The sequence below is a fragment of the Plectropomus leopardus genome, chromosome 22 (genome assembly GCF_008729295.1).
Source record: "Plectropomus leopardus isolate mb chromosome 22, YSFRI_Pleo_2.0, whole genome shotgun sequence".
Taxonomy (NCBI): Eukaryota; Metazoa; Chordata; class Actinopteri; order Perciformes; family Serranidae; genus Plectropomus; species Plectropomus leopardus.
Genome location: NC_056484.1, coordinates 17,561,222 through 17,577,095, shown reverse-complemented (window position 1 = coordinate 17,577,095; position 15,874 = coordinate 17,561,222). Strand labels below are relative to the sequence as shown.

General features: G+C 38.1%; 1 protein-coding gene across 4 annotated transcripts in view; it reads left to right on the top strand.

Moving 5' to 3' along the window:
• Positions 1–15,874, top strand: part of dock4b (dedicator of cytokinesis 4b) — a 166,579-nt gene that overhangs the window by 120,663 nt on the left and 30,042 nt on the right. For all 4 annotated transcript variants that reach the window (XM_042511801.1, XM_042511802.1, XM_042511799.1 and 1 more), the window contains exons 30-40: positions 322–422; positions 702–760; positions 1,410–1,558; positions 2,540–2,625; positions 5,841–5,936; positions 6,056–6,116; positions 7,889–7,982; positions 8,195–8,343; positions 10,363–10,449; positions 11,241–11,345; positions 11,616–11,757. In XM_042511801.1, the coding sequence (XP_042367735.1) occupies positions 322–422; positions 702–760; positions 1,410–1,558; positions 2,540–2,625; positions 5,841–5,936; positions 6,056–6,116; positions 7,889–7,982; positions 8,195–8,343; positions 10,363–10,449; positions 11,241–11,345; positions 11,616–11,757 (1,129 nt within the window). The remainder of the gene's footprint in view (positions 1–321; positions 423–701; positions 761–1,409; positions 1,559–2,539; positions 2,626–5,840; positions 5,937–6,055; positions 6,117–7,888; positions 7,983–8,194; positions 8,344–10,362; positions 10,450–11,240; positions 11,346–11,615; positions 11,758–15,874) is intronic.

Below are 15,874 nucleotides of genomic sequence, written 5' to 3'. Positions count from 1 at the left end.
GTTGACCACTTGTGATTTTTAATCCCAATGAGACAAATAAAGAGAGAGAAGATTAATAAATTAAAAGGCAGACAATTAAGTCTACTGAAAATGTGTTTGAAGGATTCACAGTTCTCTTGTGACAGAAATAAACAGCGTATCACTTTGATTAACAGCTATTATTGTCCAGTTTGTATTGCAACATACCACAAAAAAACTCAAATCCATCTATGCCAGCTGCAAGAACTTTTTATCTGAACGCCTGAAAACTCAACTTGGAGGAGGAAGTTTTTGCACAATATTGACATGGTGCTATTTCTTTTTCTTTGCTGTCATTTTCAGGTGTGGGACTCGTACTTCTACCTGTCTGTTATATTTATCAACCAGCCCTGCCTTCAGCTGGAGTCCTTCTCTCCCTCCAAGAGGAAGAAGATTCTTGAAAAGTATGTTTATTTGCAAATGTGCACGCACGCACGCACACACACTCACTCACACACACACACACACACACACACACACACACACACACACACACACTTTGCTGTATGTGTTATGATGGACTGTAATGAGCCATGTGCTTATGCTTGTTCTTGTGCTTGTGCATTCACAGTCACATACACACCACACATACACATACAGTGTAACGAGGATTTAACATGCTGTTCTGTAACGGCTTCTCTCAGCCAGCATACATTTCTAACCATTATATTTTTATCATGCAGGTATGGAGACATGAGGGTGATGATGGGCTGTGAGATCTTCAGCATGTGGCAGAATTTAGGTAAGATGCAGACAACCCACAAGAGACCAACACAAGAGACCAGCACTAAGTATCTCTTACAAGCCAATAACACGCATGTAAAATATCTCCATATTTAAAAGCTTTCGATGCAGAATTAGTGTTCATGTTGTCAGAGACAGTAAAGAAAAATTACGTGCTGTTTCTCTGTTCTTGGGCTGATCAGGACTTAAAAACTCTCAGCCATTTAATGACAACAACTATTTGTGGCTATGGCAACCAGTTGGGTGCCCTCGACCTTTTGTTCTGAGTCCATGATGATTCTGTGCAATTTTTGTAATAACGCTAGTATTTTATGTGTATTCAAGTGTGAACATTTTGAACTACATTTTTAAGTCACTTTTTTTTTCATTGTATTTGATGTTAGTATGAACGGAAGTCTTCCCAGCAACAATAATACATATTAAGTAAAAAAGGCGCTGTTATTATTATTATTATTAAAATACTGCATCAATTTTGTTTGAGTGCAGTGCACTTAAAGCAAATTATCAGAGCAGACTGTTGAAAGATTTAAAGAAAAAAGAAGACAGCTCTCCAGAGTTAGCCAAATTGCCTCTGAAATAAACAACACGCTGTGTTCAGGGATAAAGTGAGAGCCTCACCTCTGTGTCGACCTCTGTCTCGTCTCCAGGGGAACACAAGTTGAACTTCATCCCGGCCATGATTGGTCCATTCCTGGAGGTGACGCTGGTGCCTCAGCCTGATCTGAGGAATGTCATGATCCCCATCTTCCATGACATGATGGACTGGGAGCAGAGACGCAGTGGCAATTTCAAACAGGTACAGGGCTGTAGGATATAGAATAACTTGCCTGAAACGTATTTAATCACAAGTTTTACCCGTATGTGCTTTGACCTTTCATCAGTGAGAAAAAAAAATGACCCTTAATTAAAATCAAGGTTTTGAGTTAATAATGCATTATTATTCATAATTTTGCTCAAAAGCATTACTTGAATTTGTAATGATTTATATAATTACAAATATAGAATACGTTCTTTTGGGTAGGATCCATTAATCAGTCAATCAGACTTAAATTGTACAGCACCTTTTATACAAACAAACTGCAACACAAAGTGCTTCATACAGTAAAACCAGTATCCCCCAGTATTTCTATGAGCCAAGATTTAAAAAATTATGATAATAATGAAAGTGTTTGATTTTGCGGAGAAGTCATTACAAGAAAAACGCAGCTCGGACTGAGTTTTATGACCACCTTACACCAAATTATCAAGATCATGGGAGTGTGCACCAATTTCCATAAATAAATCAGGATTTTACTTCAAAGTTTGCCTGCAACAGTGAAAAGTCGTTTGATGTAAAGCCTCCATTAGCTAAGGCAGCAATTCATCTATGACGACAGTAATGTCAGCCAGCAAGCTTTTAATTTGCCATAAAGTATGATTTCCTTTAATATTACATGCACAGGGTCTTTAAAGAACAGAATAATACATCATTTATATTGGGTCATAAGTAATGATCAAGAGATATTACTTTTGTATGAGCTTATTCATTGTTTGTTAAGGGAAATCCTGCATTGTATGTCTTTAAGCCACACTGTAGAAGTGAAAACATGTCAGATGCAGTTGCCTTTACTTTGACATGTGAATTACATTGACATGACGTGAAATGATTTGATCTCACACACTGTTCAGTCCTCAGCTCTAAACCACACATGCTGCTCTTCCTCCTGGTCATTTTACCAGTATCGCTTGAACCGGCTGCCCCTTTGAGATTGAAATCCTTTTTTTTTTCCCCTCATAGGTTGAGGCCAAGCTGATTGACAAGCTGGACAGCCTGATGTCTGAGGGCAAAGGAGACGAGACGTACAGGGAGCTCTTCAACAGCATGTGAGTCAGAGAAAGAAACAGAAAAAGAAACAGTAAATATGGGCTGAGGGGCATTTGGGTGCATTTTTACTTAAGTTTGTCAAATTACCTTGGATTTTAAAGAAATAGTTTGGATTTTGAAGTAGTTTTTGAAGAGTTTTTTACACATAGTCAAAGTATTAGCTACTGTGGATGGCGATCAGCACATCCCCAGTTTAGAAAAGCAGACAGAAGTACCACAAAAGTCAAGCGATGTGTTGCTGTAGATGGGAGCAGCAACAAAACTTATTATTGTCAACCAAAGTGATTGTTGACAGGAAACTGAAGCTGTTATTTATCTTACTTTCTTAAAAGCTACATCTACCACTGCCTTGCTCAGATAGTTTGTTTGTGTTATTGTGTGACTTTGGTGAATGCAAACAAACCCTTTTAAACATCAAAAGTCACACAATAATACAAGCGATCGAGGCAGCGGTAGATCACCAACTCCCATGTTCAGCAAAGTAAAATTACTGTTTTTATCCAAGGAGTCTGGTGGAATTCAAGAGAGCTTAAATAGATAACGGCTGTCTGACAGAAAAGCAGCACAGTGAAAACATTTTAAATATTGCCTACACTTAAACTAATAACTGATAATATATAATAATAATAAATGTTTTGCTCCTACCCCCCGACCACAGCAGTATATTGCTTTTCTCTCATAATGGTTCTTGGGTCAGGCTGCCAGTGTGTTATGTAATTTGGCCACTCAAGAGCTGAACTTACCTAACAGTAAAATCACAATAAAGGCCTAAATAAAGAGGGCAGTTCAGGATACCGGCCTGAATATGATATATGCAGCCCACACAAGACTCCAACAGATAAATGCCTGTGCAGGCTGCACCTGGCAGGTCATTTGCCTCAGTAAATGGCCACTTTATCCAAGAGTGGACTTGTTTAAGCATATTTAAGTGAGCTTTTAACTCTGAAAACCAAAGATCACGGGTGATAGAATTAATGCTCGGGAATCCTGCTGTACTAAAATTGAACCCTTTTGAACCTGGATCATCATCAGTTTTCTTGTGCTTTTCACACCTTTCACAAGCATTTAAACCTTTGAAATGTGAGCAAATTGGATTGATTTCTTCCAAAAAATTAAATGGAGGAAAAAAGGCAAAAAGGGACTTGGCAAGACTTAAAAGGAGACAAGAAACTGACCTGAAGAAAAGGTAGAGAGCAAGAGAAAAAGCAGGAGATAGAATCATTAGAAAATTATCAAAAATGGGGGGGGGATATAATTAACATTGTGTTACAGAAGAAATCTATTTATATTCATTAATTTTTTTTTTTATTTTAGCACTTTTTCAGGTCATTTCCTGTTTTCTGTTTTTTCTCATTTCCAGGTAATAACTCTTAAGTTGCTCGTTTCCTTCTTTGCATTTTTCTTTGGAAGAAATCAAGCCAATTTGCTCTGGTTTCAAAGGGTTTAATAAGGCTAACACTTAGCTTTTAAATTGATTAGAGAACATGCTGCTACTGAGGAATGTGTCATTGCTATTATAGAATTGGCAGTGGGTGGTTCTGTATATTTATATTGAGTAGACTGATAATATGATAATGAGAGGTAAGTGATCAGTATTCACCTTCATCTTCATTCACACCTCCTCTGTGGCCAGTCCTCGTCCACTCTGTCCTTGTGCCTCAAGGTTTGTGCCCCTGCATGTGTAGCATTTGTGCTCACGCTAATGTGTGTGTGTTAGTATGTGTGTGTTCCTGCTTCTTTTTGTGCCTGTTCATGTATTTACGTCCCACTCCTCAAAGGACCACTATATTTGGATTCAGATACATTTCAGTTTAGTCGCCTAAAACATTATTGCATTAAATAAAATCATATTTTTCTGATTCACGTACATATTGTATGTCTCTTTTACTATCACACAGATGTGCATTTAAACGTGATCTTGATAAGTATTTGATCACTATGCATCTTCTGTAATTGTCCCTTTGTCTTTCATAGTCAATCATTCTCTTTCCCACCATTTTTACATGTGAAACATAACAGAAAATAGTGTAAGATGACTGCAAATTATTAAAATTTCATATGTATATCAAATCGATATTGTAAATTATAATATAATAATGTTTGCATTTGCAATTATGTGTATTTAGAATCATGATAATTAAATTTCCAGTATTTAAGTAAGCCTGAATGCAGATTACAAGTTAGTTTTATGCTTGTGTTTATCATTTTAGCCTACTTTTGCTCAGTTGATCTACTGTTTTGATTTAGTTCCTTAATTTATTTTCCTCCTACTAACTCCACTAACCCCTAAACTAACCCGTGTGAGTGTGTGCTGACATTAATCGTATTAATATTAATTTATTCCGCCTATGCTTCCCGCCTGGAGTAGAATTCCTCTGTTTGGTCCGTACCCTAGGTAAGACGCTCTCCTCTTTGTTCTCTCTGTGTCGTCTGTGTGAGGGGGAAGAGCGGGCAGGGTTGACGTTGGGGAAGTAACTTCAGCCGAAAGCTATTCTGGCAATATTTTGGCTGCAATGTGTTTGTCCAGTTGAGATAATAAACCAATTCTAAAAAATATATTTTTAGGTGGCAGCTACAAAGCCCCTAAAGGGACATGGGGGAGAACAAAAATAAATGATGGGGAAAAAAAACATGATGGTGAAAAAAAAGATGGTGGAAAAAAAATTAGAAAGTGAAAAAAAAAAGATGGTGGAAAAAGATTTCTCAGGGAAACCAGAACGTTTCTCATGGTAATCTTTTTTCTAGCATCTATTTTTTCACCATTTAATTTTTTCAGCATCAAGTCTTTTCTTGCATCAATTTTTAATTCACCATCATTTTTTCCATTATTTATTTTTTCCACCATCAATTTCTTTTTCACTATCATTATTTTTCCACCATCATTTTTTTCCCCCACCACCTATTTTTTCCACTATTAAATTTTTTTCATCATCTAATAATCTTTTCCCCCCATGCCCCTTATGGGACTCTTTTGTGAAGCTTTTGTGATTTGTTTCTTCGCCACCTTGGGTGTTTTATTTTGTCAACTCCCACAGGCAGGCCGACAAGCATAGGTGACACAGGTGTGACTGGGATTGATTTCGTCTTTGCTTCGCCTCCTTTTCTTTTGTAGCAATTTCTTCTTCCTCCCCCCCCAGTCACTTTTCCTTTCCCATTTGCTCTCTTTTATCTCCTGTCTCTTTTGATCTCTACATCTCTCTATCTTGTCCTCCAGCCTGCTGAAGAAGATTGAGAGAGAGACCTGGAGGGAGAGTGGCATCTCTCTGATCGCTACCGTCACTCGCTTAATGGAGAGATTGCTGGACTATAGGTGAGAGTGCACACTTTCAGAAATATGCATTCATGTCATATCAGTTTGTATAATTGTATTTTTCCACCCATCTCCACTTAAGTCATAGCTTTGCACATCTTTTGATGTTTCTGTCACAGGGATTGTATGAAGCTGGGAGAAGTGGATGGAAAAAAGATTGGATGTACAGTCAGTTTACTGGTGAGTAAGCAGTGACTCCAATAAATGCTTTATTTTTAGAGCCAGGTTAACTGTTTCCCACTGCTTCTTTTTATGCAAAGCTAAGCTAACCTACTCCTGGGTCTAGTTTCATATGTAATGCACAAACATGAAAGTAGTATCAGTTTTATGTAACTATTGCCAAGAAAGACAATATGTGTATTTGCCAAAATAAAAACTAAAAAACCATTTTATTCATCTCTGTATAAAAGTGGAGACTTGATAAATGATGGGTTAAAGGAATACCCCCATAATCATCATTTTATGTTAATTGCTTACCCCATGTTACTTTGAGTTTGTGAAAAAAAAATCCCATGCATCCACAGTGAACAAAAAATCCAAAAAATGAGATAATTCTGAATGAATTGAAGTCATAGGGGTCCATGTGTAACAACAGCAAAAGCAATATCAAAACATCTGTTTACAAACTCTACGATATTTTGTGCAGTTTAATACATATGTGTATAATGCATATATTCAGTCTCATATACCTAGTTGTATACTCAGTACTTCCTGAGCACGTGAATTTTCACTTAAACTGTAGAACTTAAAACTGAACTGAAAATGAAATCTATTTATGCTCTCTTTCACAGCCAGACTCCATTGAAAAAAAATAGTAATTTTACCTCGCTGAACACTGGAGCTGCTCGTCTACTGCTGCCTTGATTTGTTATGTTATCACTATTATTGTGTGACTTTAGAATTTAAAAGGCTAGTTCAGATTTACCACGATACACGATAACAAACAAACAACTGATCGAGGCAGTTGTAGACTAGGAGCTCCTTTGCTCAGTGAGATAAAATGACTGGTTTTGTCAGTGGAGTCTGGTTCAGAAGAAAACATTAAGTTTAACTCTCTGTTCAGTTCTCCATTGGAAAGGGTGCCTGTTTGGTTAGTACTGATCATATGACTGGATAAATTAGACTTGGATTATGCTGCACCAGTTGCGTGAGAGTTAGTAAACCGATGTTTTGATATAGTTTTGCTGTTGTTAAGAGAGGACCCCTATCACTTTGATTCATCAAGAATTTCCTCAGTTTTTGGATTCTTCGTTAACCATGGAGGCATGCAAAAAAAAAAACGACGTTTTCATCACAAATTCAGTGTAACACAGGGTGATCTTTTGGGGGGTGAAATATTCCTCAAAGTCTTTTATCTTACCCTCTTTGAGTAATGGAGCATTCGTGTAAAAGAGAGCTGAATACATGAGCATAGAAACCATTTATCTTAATATATCTTCTGCTGCTATTACAAATCCAATGACGTTTTCACCCACGTTTGATAAAGAATTATCCGAAACTCTAAATATGTTGTTTGTATCATTAATTTTTAGTTCAGGCTATTATTCATAATGTTATTGCTTTTTTATAATTGTGTATTTTGTCAGATACATTATTAGTCTCTGTGACCCATGATGTGAAAATTTAACTTCATACCTGAGCATCTTTCATTTCCTTGACTTAAACACAAAACCGTGTTTTGTCAAGCCCTTCTGCTTACTAGGTTGTCCTTATATAACTGCAGCCATCTGTAAGCGCTCCTGGCTGTGTAGGCAGATGGATCAGAAGTCACTGCTAATCAGCAGCTGAAATATATTGTTGCACCTCTACCATAGAACAATCTGTCACTTTTTAAATTTGTCCTCATTTGCATCTCCAAATCTCTCTATAATTTTCATAACCACCACTCACTCTCTCTTATGTGATTCTTTTTGTCCTCAATCATCACCGAAACCACCCACCACTCCTGTCAGAACTTCTACAAAACTGAGCTGAACAAAGAGGAGATGTACATCCGCTACATTCACAAACTCTACGACCTGCACTTGAAAGCACAAAACTACACAGGTATGTCTAAAAGAAATGATTCAGACATATAGTGTTTGTAAGTGTGGGCGTTGGCAAGCGTGGAAGAAACTTCACTGTTGTCTTCCTTTATGTGTATACACTTACTGTCCTTTCATATTTCTATCCTTACAGCACTGAATGTCCAAACGTTTTATTTTAGAACTGCTCTCACAGTATGAATATAATCTGCTGACTGTTTGTGTGTGTCACAGAGGCATCGTACACCCTGCTGCTGTACGACGAGTTACTGGAGTGGTCTGACAGGCCGCTCAGGGAGTTCTTAAACTACCCCATGCAGAGCGAGTGGCAAAGAAAAGAGTATCTGCATCTCACTATCGTCCAGAACTTTGACAGGGGGAAGGTGAGTTTAAAACATTATTTGCCCACTCTCTACATTCGATATTGTTCACTGTTACACAGTCAAGTCACTTTTATTTATAAAGCACCGATAAAAACAACAGGATTTGTGCCTTCCAGTGACTATTTGACTTCCAGTGAAGGCAGGTGAGTCAGAATCTGCCTGAGCACAGGTTTACATGATTATGAAATGGCGCATAAAAGGCAGCAATGGTGGAATGTAACTAAGTACATTTTCTATAGTACTGTACCTAAGTACAAATTTGAGGTACTTGTTCATACTTCGTACGAACATGACGTACGTCATCACTACATTTATCTAAACGCTTCAGTTACTATGCAAAACATTTTTGCTTAAGAAAATAACAAGTTTTTAGAGGTTATGACATTTTATGTTTTGTAATTAAATTTCCAAACAGTTTAATCAAGTACAGCTGCAAAGATTAGTTGATTAATCAATCCAGTGATTGACAGAAAATGAATGGCAGACTATTTTGATTTACATTATTACTTTTTTTTTTTTTACCTTTTTTTTTTTAAATATATAATTTTGACATTTTGGGTGTTGGTGTTTTCTTTGTTTGTTTTTTTAATTTTAAATTTTAGTTTTTTTTTTCTTAATTGTTTAGAGTTTTGGGGTGTAATTAGTAGAGATATTTTTTTGTCTTTATTAAAAAAAATTAGGAGTGTTTTAGGTGGTGTTTTTCGAAAAACCGAAAAACAAAATAAAATATTGTTTTCAGACATGTTGGTTTCAACAAACTAATATCTGCATTAGCCTTTATATAAAGACACATCATGGCAAAAAGTAAAGTTATTATTCTTGAACTGATGTATAGAAAAATGAATCAGATAAACTCTGTTTTTAGTTGATATCAGTTCAGAGAAACATTGTAGCTTCAAAACAAGCAAGACAAGTAGCCTCTTACCACTGAATGTCAGCTGTTCATGCACGATGTCAAATATCATATTCCTATATTCCCATATTCTACCTGGCATAGAAAAAGAGGCAGTCTTATTATTAATGCTTTAAGCAGAATAAATACAAACCAGCTTGCTTAGAGGAGACATGACGTCACTCACATGAAACTAAATCCCTTCATAAGAGAGCAGAGCTGTAAGAGTAACAGAAATACGTGTCACTCGCTGTCCGACATTTAATTTCTACCTGTACTTAACTGTGACAAGGGCTCAAGGCATCAACACCTCCATGGTTTAATCAGATGAATCGCTGGCAGCTGTAATTAAAGCAGGATCCATATCGTCCCATAATATCCTCCTACGCTCCTTTAAGAAATTTTGTAGGAGATGATGAAGGCGAGACTGACGGCTGAAGCGTGACCTGCATCGGCATGCTGGTTTTAGAATAAACGGACAGATTGTCAGCTTAAACAGTTCATTCGGGATGCAGAAGCATGCAAGAAGTCATTCTCAGGCTTTGTTTTATTTTTGGAAGTATTTTTTTTTCTTCCTCTCCCACAACTCCTCCCCACTGATTTCATCTCTTTATCCTAACTACCTTTGCCACTGTTCTGCAATCTCAGGGAAAAGTGGCATTATGGAAACCCTCCAAAATTCCACACACACACTCACACACAGAAAACTTCAGCCTCCCTGATGAAATAACATAGCTCTACGGAATCATTAAAACCACTCTCCTCGTTACTCATAGTCCAATTTCCCTTCACATTCACGAGCTATGCCATCTGCCGGTGCTGCCGCACAGGGATCTGAAGGCAGAGGGAAAGGAAAGCTTTTCATTTAATTAGCAAGATGGCTGGGTGCTGTGTGTACCTGCATGAAGGGGTTATGTTTGACTCTGGATATTGTTGACTCACCAGTGCCATCCAGTGGGGGAAACACGACCTAGCAGCACCACTGCAGAGCAAGCTTCATTAAGCCTTCTATTCATGTTATCTAAATACAATAAATAGGCATGAGCTTCTTTTTTTTTTTATATTTGCTTTCTTTTGAGGCAGTACAGTGTGATTTAGGATAAGTAAGTGTGTTTTCATGTCTTCAGTGTTGGGAGAATGGCATCATCCTGTGCAGAGAACTTGCTGACCAGTATGAGTCTTACTACGACTACCGCAACCTGAGCAAGATGAGGGTGAGTGTTCCACACAAACTGTCACTTCAGTAACATTATAATGATACTTTTGCAGGTTTCCCACACATTCATTTATTTGTGGTGGCCTACCACAATTAAAGCATCTGCTGACACATATTGATTTTAGATTTTTGGAGTTAAAACTGTTCATTAGGAGCAACACGTTGGTTGCAACACACTCTTGGAGTGTAGTGCATACTTTGGGCACAGATTGAGCAGCAGAGCACCAGGTGTGGTGAAAGTGAAACTTAACAATTGTAGCACTGGTTCTAAAAATGTGCTTTCACTTGCCTATGCAGTAGCTGCTCCTCTCGTGCACTGGTGTGATCTGATCAGCTCTGACGAAATTAACAGATAAATTATTCACCCCTCAACCCAAACTTCACAAACTGCTGCTGAGAAAAAATGAAGAGCTCTGCCTCTGCTGCCTTTACGGACCTGAAAAAAATGTCTGAATTGAGAAACAATGAAAATAGGGACATACACTAAAAAAAAAAAAAAAAAAAAAAGAGTTAAATTTACAGGGGGGGCAAAGAAAGATAGAAAAAGACACACACACACACACACACAAAAGACAACAAAAGGTGGAATTTACAGATGGGGACACAGAATGACAAAAAAGGGACAGACACACACAGACAAACAAACAAAAAAAACCCCACAAATGTTTGCTGACACCCCCATACTCTCATCAGCTTTCGCCGCACACAGATTTTTAATTATTTGAATGCACGAAATCCCTTACTGATTGCAGTGTTTATATTCAGTGTTGTCCTTTGTTTCCTCTCCAGATGATGGAAGCCTCTCTCTATGACAAGATCATGGACCAGCAAAGACTAGAACCTGAGTTCTTCAGAGTGGGTTTTTATGGAAAGAAGTTCCCTTTCTTCTTACGGGTAAAGAAATCTCCATATTCCGTCTTTTCATGAATAGCAAGTTGAATAGAAAAATCCTCTCCAAAGAAGAAATAGACCTGCAGGAAGAATTAACTTTTCTTATATAAGACTCCTCCAGTGTGAGGTGACATTCAGCAGCTCTTATTCAATGCCATTTAATGATGTAACAGGCCGTCCTTGGTGGAGTTTGCAGTTACCATTTGCAGCCACTAGATGTCAAGCTAACCCCATGCTGTCCTACGCCCCCCCCCCCCCCCCCCCCCCCTGCAGAATAAGGAGTTTGTGTGCCGCGGCCATGACTACGAGAGGCTGGAGGCTTTCCAGCAGCGGATGCTCAACGAGTTCCCCCACGCCATCGCCATGCAGCACGTCAACCAGCCAGATCAGACCATATACCAGGCAGATGCACAGTGTATCCTTGGCTATAGAGAGAGGAGAGAATTAATTGTGTAGACCGTGCTGAGCAATCAAATGTGTAGACATGCATAAAAAATGACAACAGCACAATATAGATACATAAGTATGCACGTACACAAAGATTTACACACAGCCTGGTTTGTGTTTACATCCAGACAATTAGCTGTAATGAGACACACGCCATCACACGCCATGCCTCTGTCTGTCCCTCGCAATCTCTTTCCTGTCATTATCAAAGGCTTGTTCACAGGAACACGTACTGTGCTGCGCATTATGTGTGCTGTACAGAATCTAACACGAGGAATAACTATCAAACACACTATGATCATATACATGACAGACTTTTCAAAAATAATCATATTACAGTCCCCTCAGTTATTTTGTTGTGTTAATAGAGAAGCAATACGCTTTACAAGTAACAGTGAGGGCTTCGAGGGCTTTTTCATCCTGGGTTTCGTCCGTCAGTCACATACTGGCTGCCCTACCGGCTGTTGGAACAGTATGCAGCCTGACAGGAAGACAGCAGATCCTATTTAGGATTTTTTCCTCTTCAGTTACAGACAATTTTCTCCTAAAAAGATGCTGAAATCGATATGATACTGAATACGACTTTAAGATATGACCACTTAAAAAAATCAAAAAGTTATATCACTTAAAAATGCATTACTTTTCTGAATTCCTCTCTGTAGAAAGTAATTTGTCATACTGACATAACGTTTGCATTACTCCACAACATCGCCTGAGATGCATTGTAACAGCCAGTTAACAATATAATGTTAAACCTTACATATGCCCTAATGTAAGCACCAAAAAAGGCCCTAAGCACTACAATCAGCTATAACTGTCTCAAAATAAAACTATATCAATATATAAAACGAAAAAAGAGGTTTGCCATTCTCAAACCACCTAGTACAACTATTAATGGCCTCAAAAAATTTAATCAGCCGGCTCAAATAAAGTAAAATCAGAGATAAGCCCTTCTAACACCATTAGATGAAAATAATAAAATGAATGTTTTTTTTAATATATTGCTTTTTAAAATGAAATCGCAAAGTGCTTTACAAAAATAAAAAATGAAAGACAATGATTAACAAGAATTTAAAAGCAATTAAAAAGTTATACAGCATGGGGAAAAAAGGAGCTACAGAACAAAGACAGTGAAATCAGTAACATAAAATAAATAAAGCAATCAATAAAATGGCACTTGAACTGCATTTAACAGGCCAAACTTGCTCACCAAACCATGGCCTTATAGCAGACTTGTCAACGGTATTTGACACGTTTAGCACTAAAGCAGTGATTATACTTTATGAGAAAAAGAGTCTCTCAAACCAACAAATGGTTTAAGAGACTCTTTTTTTCTATCCACTCAGGATGCAGATAATTACAGCAATTATGTAACACAAGTAACAACAATTGTTTTGTTAGTAGCTACTGAATCTAGGAACAGAAATGCTTTACATCACTGCATTTCTGACTAATGTGATTAACCTGTTTTGGAATGAGCTTCGTCCACGTCCTCGCAATTTCAGTTTTTTGAGCACTGTTCACATGTCCACGATTCTTGCACCTTCCTTGCAGATGTGTGTTTCTACAAAAAAACTCAACCGCCGCTGTTATCGTCTGGGGGGCTACACGCCCATAAACGTCTAGCAAAAAAAGAAGAAGAGATACAGATAAATACCCTGCCACACACCTCTCATAAGTGATGAATGAGATGAATTACTTTTGTATGATTCTAAACATTGTTTTGAAGCAAAAATCCTGCATAGTATACCTTCTAAATGCAGTTGGGTGAAGACACTCGTATCAACTAATTATCACAACAGTACACATTTCAATTTGGCAATGTGGCTCTGCTCTTGCTGTGCAAGCCGGAAACAGACTGTCCACAAGCCCCCCAGGCATTCACAACTATTAAACATTTGAACATGGACACATATTTTGCAAAATAAATTCCAAAACAGACCTCGGCACTGTTGTGTGCAGACTTAAAGAGCTGCCAAATGTTTATACATGGACATACATGATTTGAGAGTGTATGGAGCATGTGACTGTCAAATTAGCTCTCTGCCTACCCAAAGTTCCCATTTCTTCCCTACTTCTGAAACCAAATGTACACCATTACATAAATCAAGTCACAGACTGGCAATATGGGAGCCTTTTTCATTATTCACACTAATGTATGGGACAACTGTTGGCCTATATAGAAGAAGAGGGAGGGAGAAGCACAGAATTAGTGGCATAATGACACAATAACTCTAGAGAGAAGCACTAAAAAGAAGGCCAGATGGAGGACAGAGAGACATGTTTAGATGCTCAGTTTAGTTTTGTAGTGACTGCATGTGATCTGTTTGCATGTATGTGCTTCCTCTACTGAAAAGGACAGGCATCGTCTGAATTAATTAACCCACCGCTGTGTTACTCTCACGCAACGCTGATCAATAGAGTCTCATGCAGATCACTCACCCATCTGTACATCCTTGTTGCAAACACTCATGCATATGAATGTGTGTACCTTAGCTGTCCTAATTCATATTAGCTCATGAGTACAGGGGTTGCTCATGATGAAGGGGAAACAAAGTAGTGCAGAAAAACACAGCATCACTTCCTACGCATGTGTTGTGTGCTGCCTGTCGTTCTTTTTTTTTCTCAGATGAGACCAAAAAAAGCCTTACTTTTTTCTTTTGCATCTTGTTTCTCCATTTAGTTCTTCTTTGTTCTTCTTCTGCAGTCTGAGTGCACTGATTGTGTACAAGCATGATGGTGTATGCATCCTTTTGGGAGTCTGTGTGTACGTGGGGGATTTGGCAGGAATACCAAAAGCAGGTCAAACTGGTTGGCGAGAATTTGTGTAAGCAATTACCCGTTGTTAAGATATAGAGAACTTGCTGCTTTTGGTAATTTTTCTTTTTTGGATATGCGTGGTATTGTGAGGCATCTGTGCAATGGCAACCCCAGAATATTTTTCATAGGGATGGCAAGATGGAGCCACTGAAAATTTTGGGGTGACACACCAAAACCAAAAGCCAAAACTGAATCTCAAGAATTCCTCTATGCTGTTAAAGTTTGAGGCTAGTTAAGAACTGAGTTAATTTTATAGTTAATGAATCACATGCTGATAAACTTTGGGTGTTGTGTATATACATGTTTGGGAATCCTTGTTTTCAAATAGTGTTTTTGTCCTTTTTCTTAAAAAAACAAATATACAGGTTTCAACTGGAGGAGGACCCCTTTAAAAATCGTCTTGCCAGTAGTTCCTTTGCTAAATTTAGCCTAAGTTTGGAGCGTTTTTATGCTCCATTGCCAACAAGCTATGCTATGCTATGGTTGGTACCAATAAATGCCTTACGTTTTTTAGTTTCCGAAACACCACTACCTTCACACTACCTTAAAAAAAATGAGCTAGCCAATGCCTCTTAAAACTGGGGGGCTCAGCAGTGGTGTCAGGGAGGCAATGGTAGTTTCTTCAAATTTGGCACAAACATCCACTTGGACTATACTATGAACAAATTGAAATTTGGTGGTCAAATAGCAAGGTCACTGTCCCTTGCGTCCATCTCATTCACATGAACACAATATCTCAGGAAGACCTTGAGGTAGTGTTCTCAAATTTGGCACAAACGTCCACTTGGACTCAACAATCAACTGATTAGTCTTTGGTAGTCAAAGGTCAATGTCAGTGTGGCCACACAAAACATGTTTTTGGCTGTAATTTGGGAACTCCTACGCTAATTATAACAAAATTTCACACAAATGTCTAATAGGATATAGTGATGAAGTGCTTACATTTTATATCCAGAAGGTCAAAGGTCACTTCACTGTGACATGATAATGTTAACTGTAAGTCCAACTTGACTGGTTTGCGGAGGTATGCAACTGCTCTGCTCTAATTCTAGTTTGATTATTATTATAATACTGGCAGGGTACTTTTCCATGTGTTGATACCTGTCTGTGACTACTGAAACAAAATATATTGGAGAAGAAACCCATGGACACACACTTAACCAACCTCTAAACCCCTGCCTGAGTGTGTGGTCTTCCTCAGTGTGAGTGTATATGTGATTTCCCATGTTCTTTCAGGTCACTGAAGAGTTCTTGTCAGTTCTGCA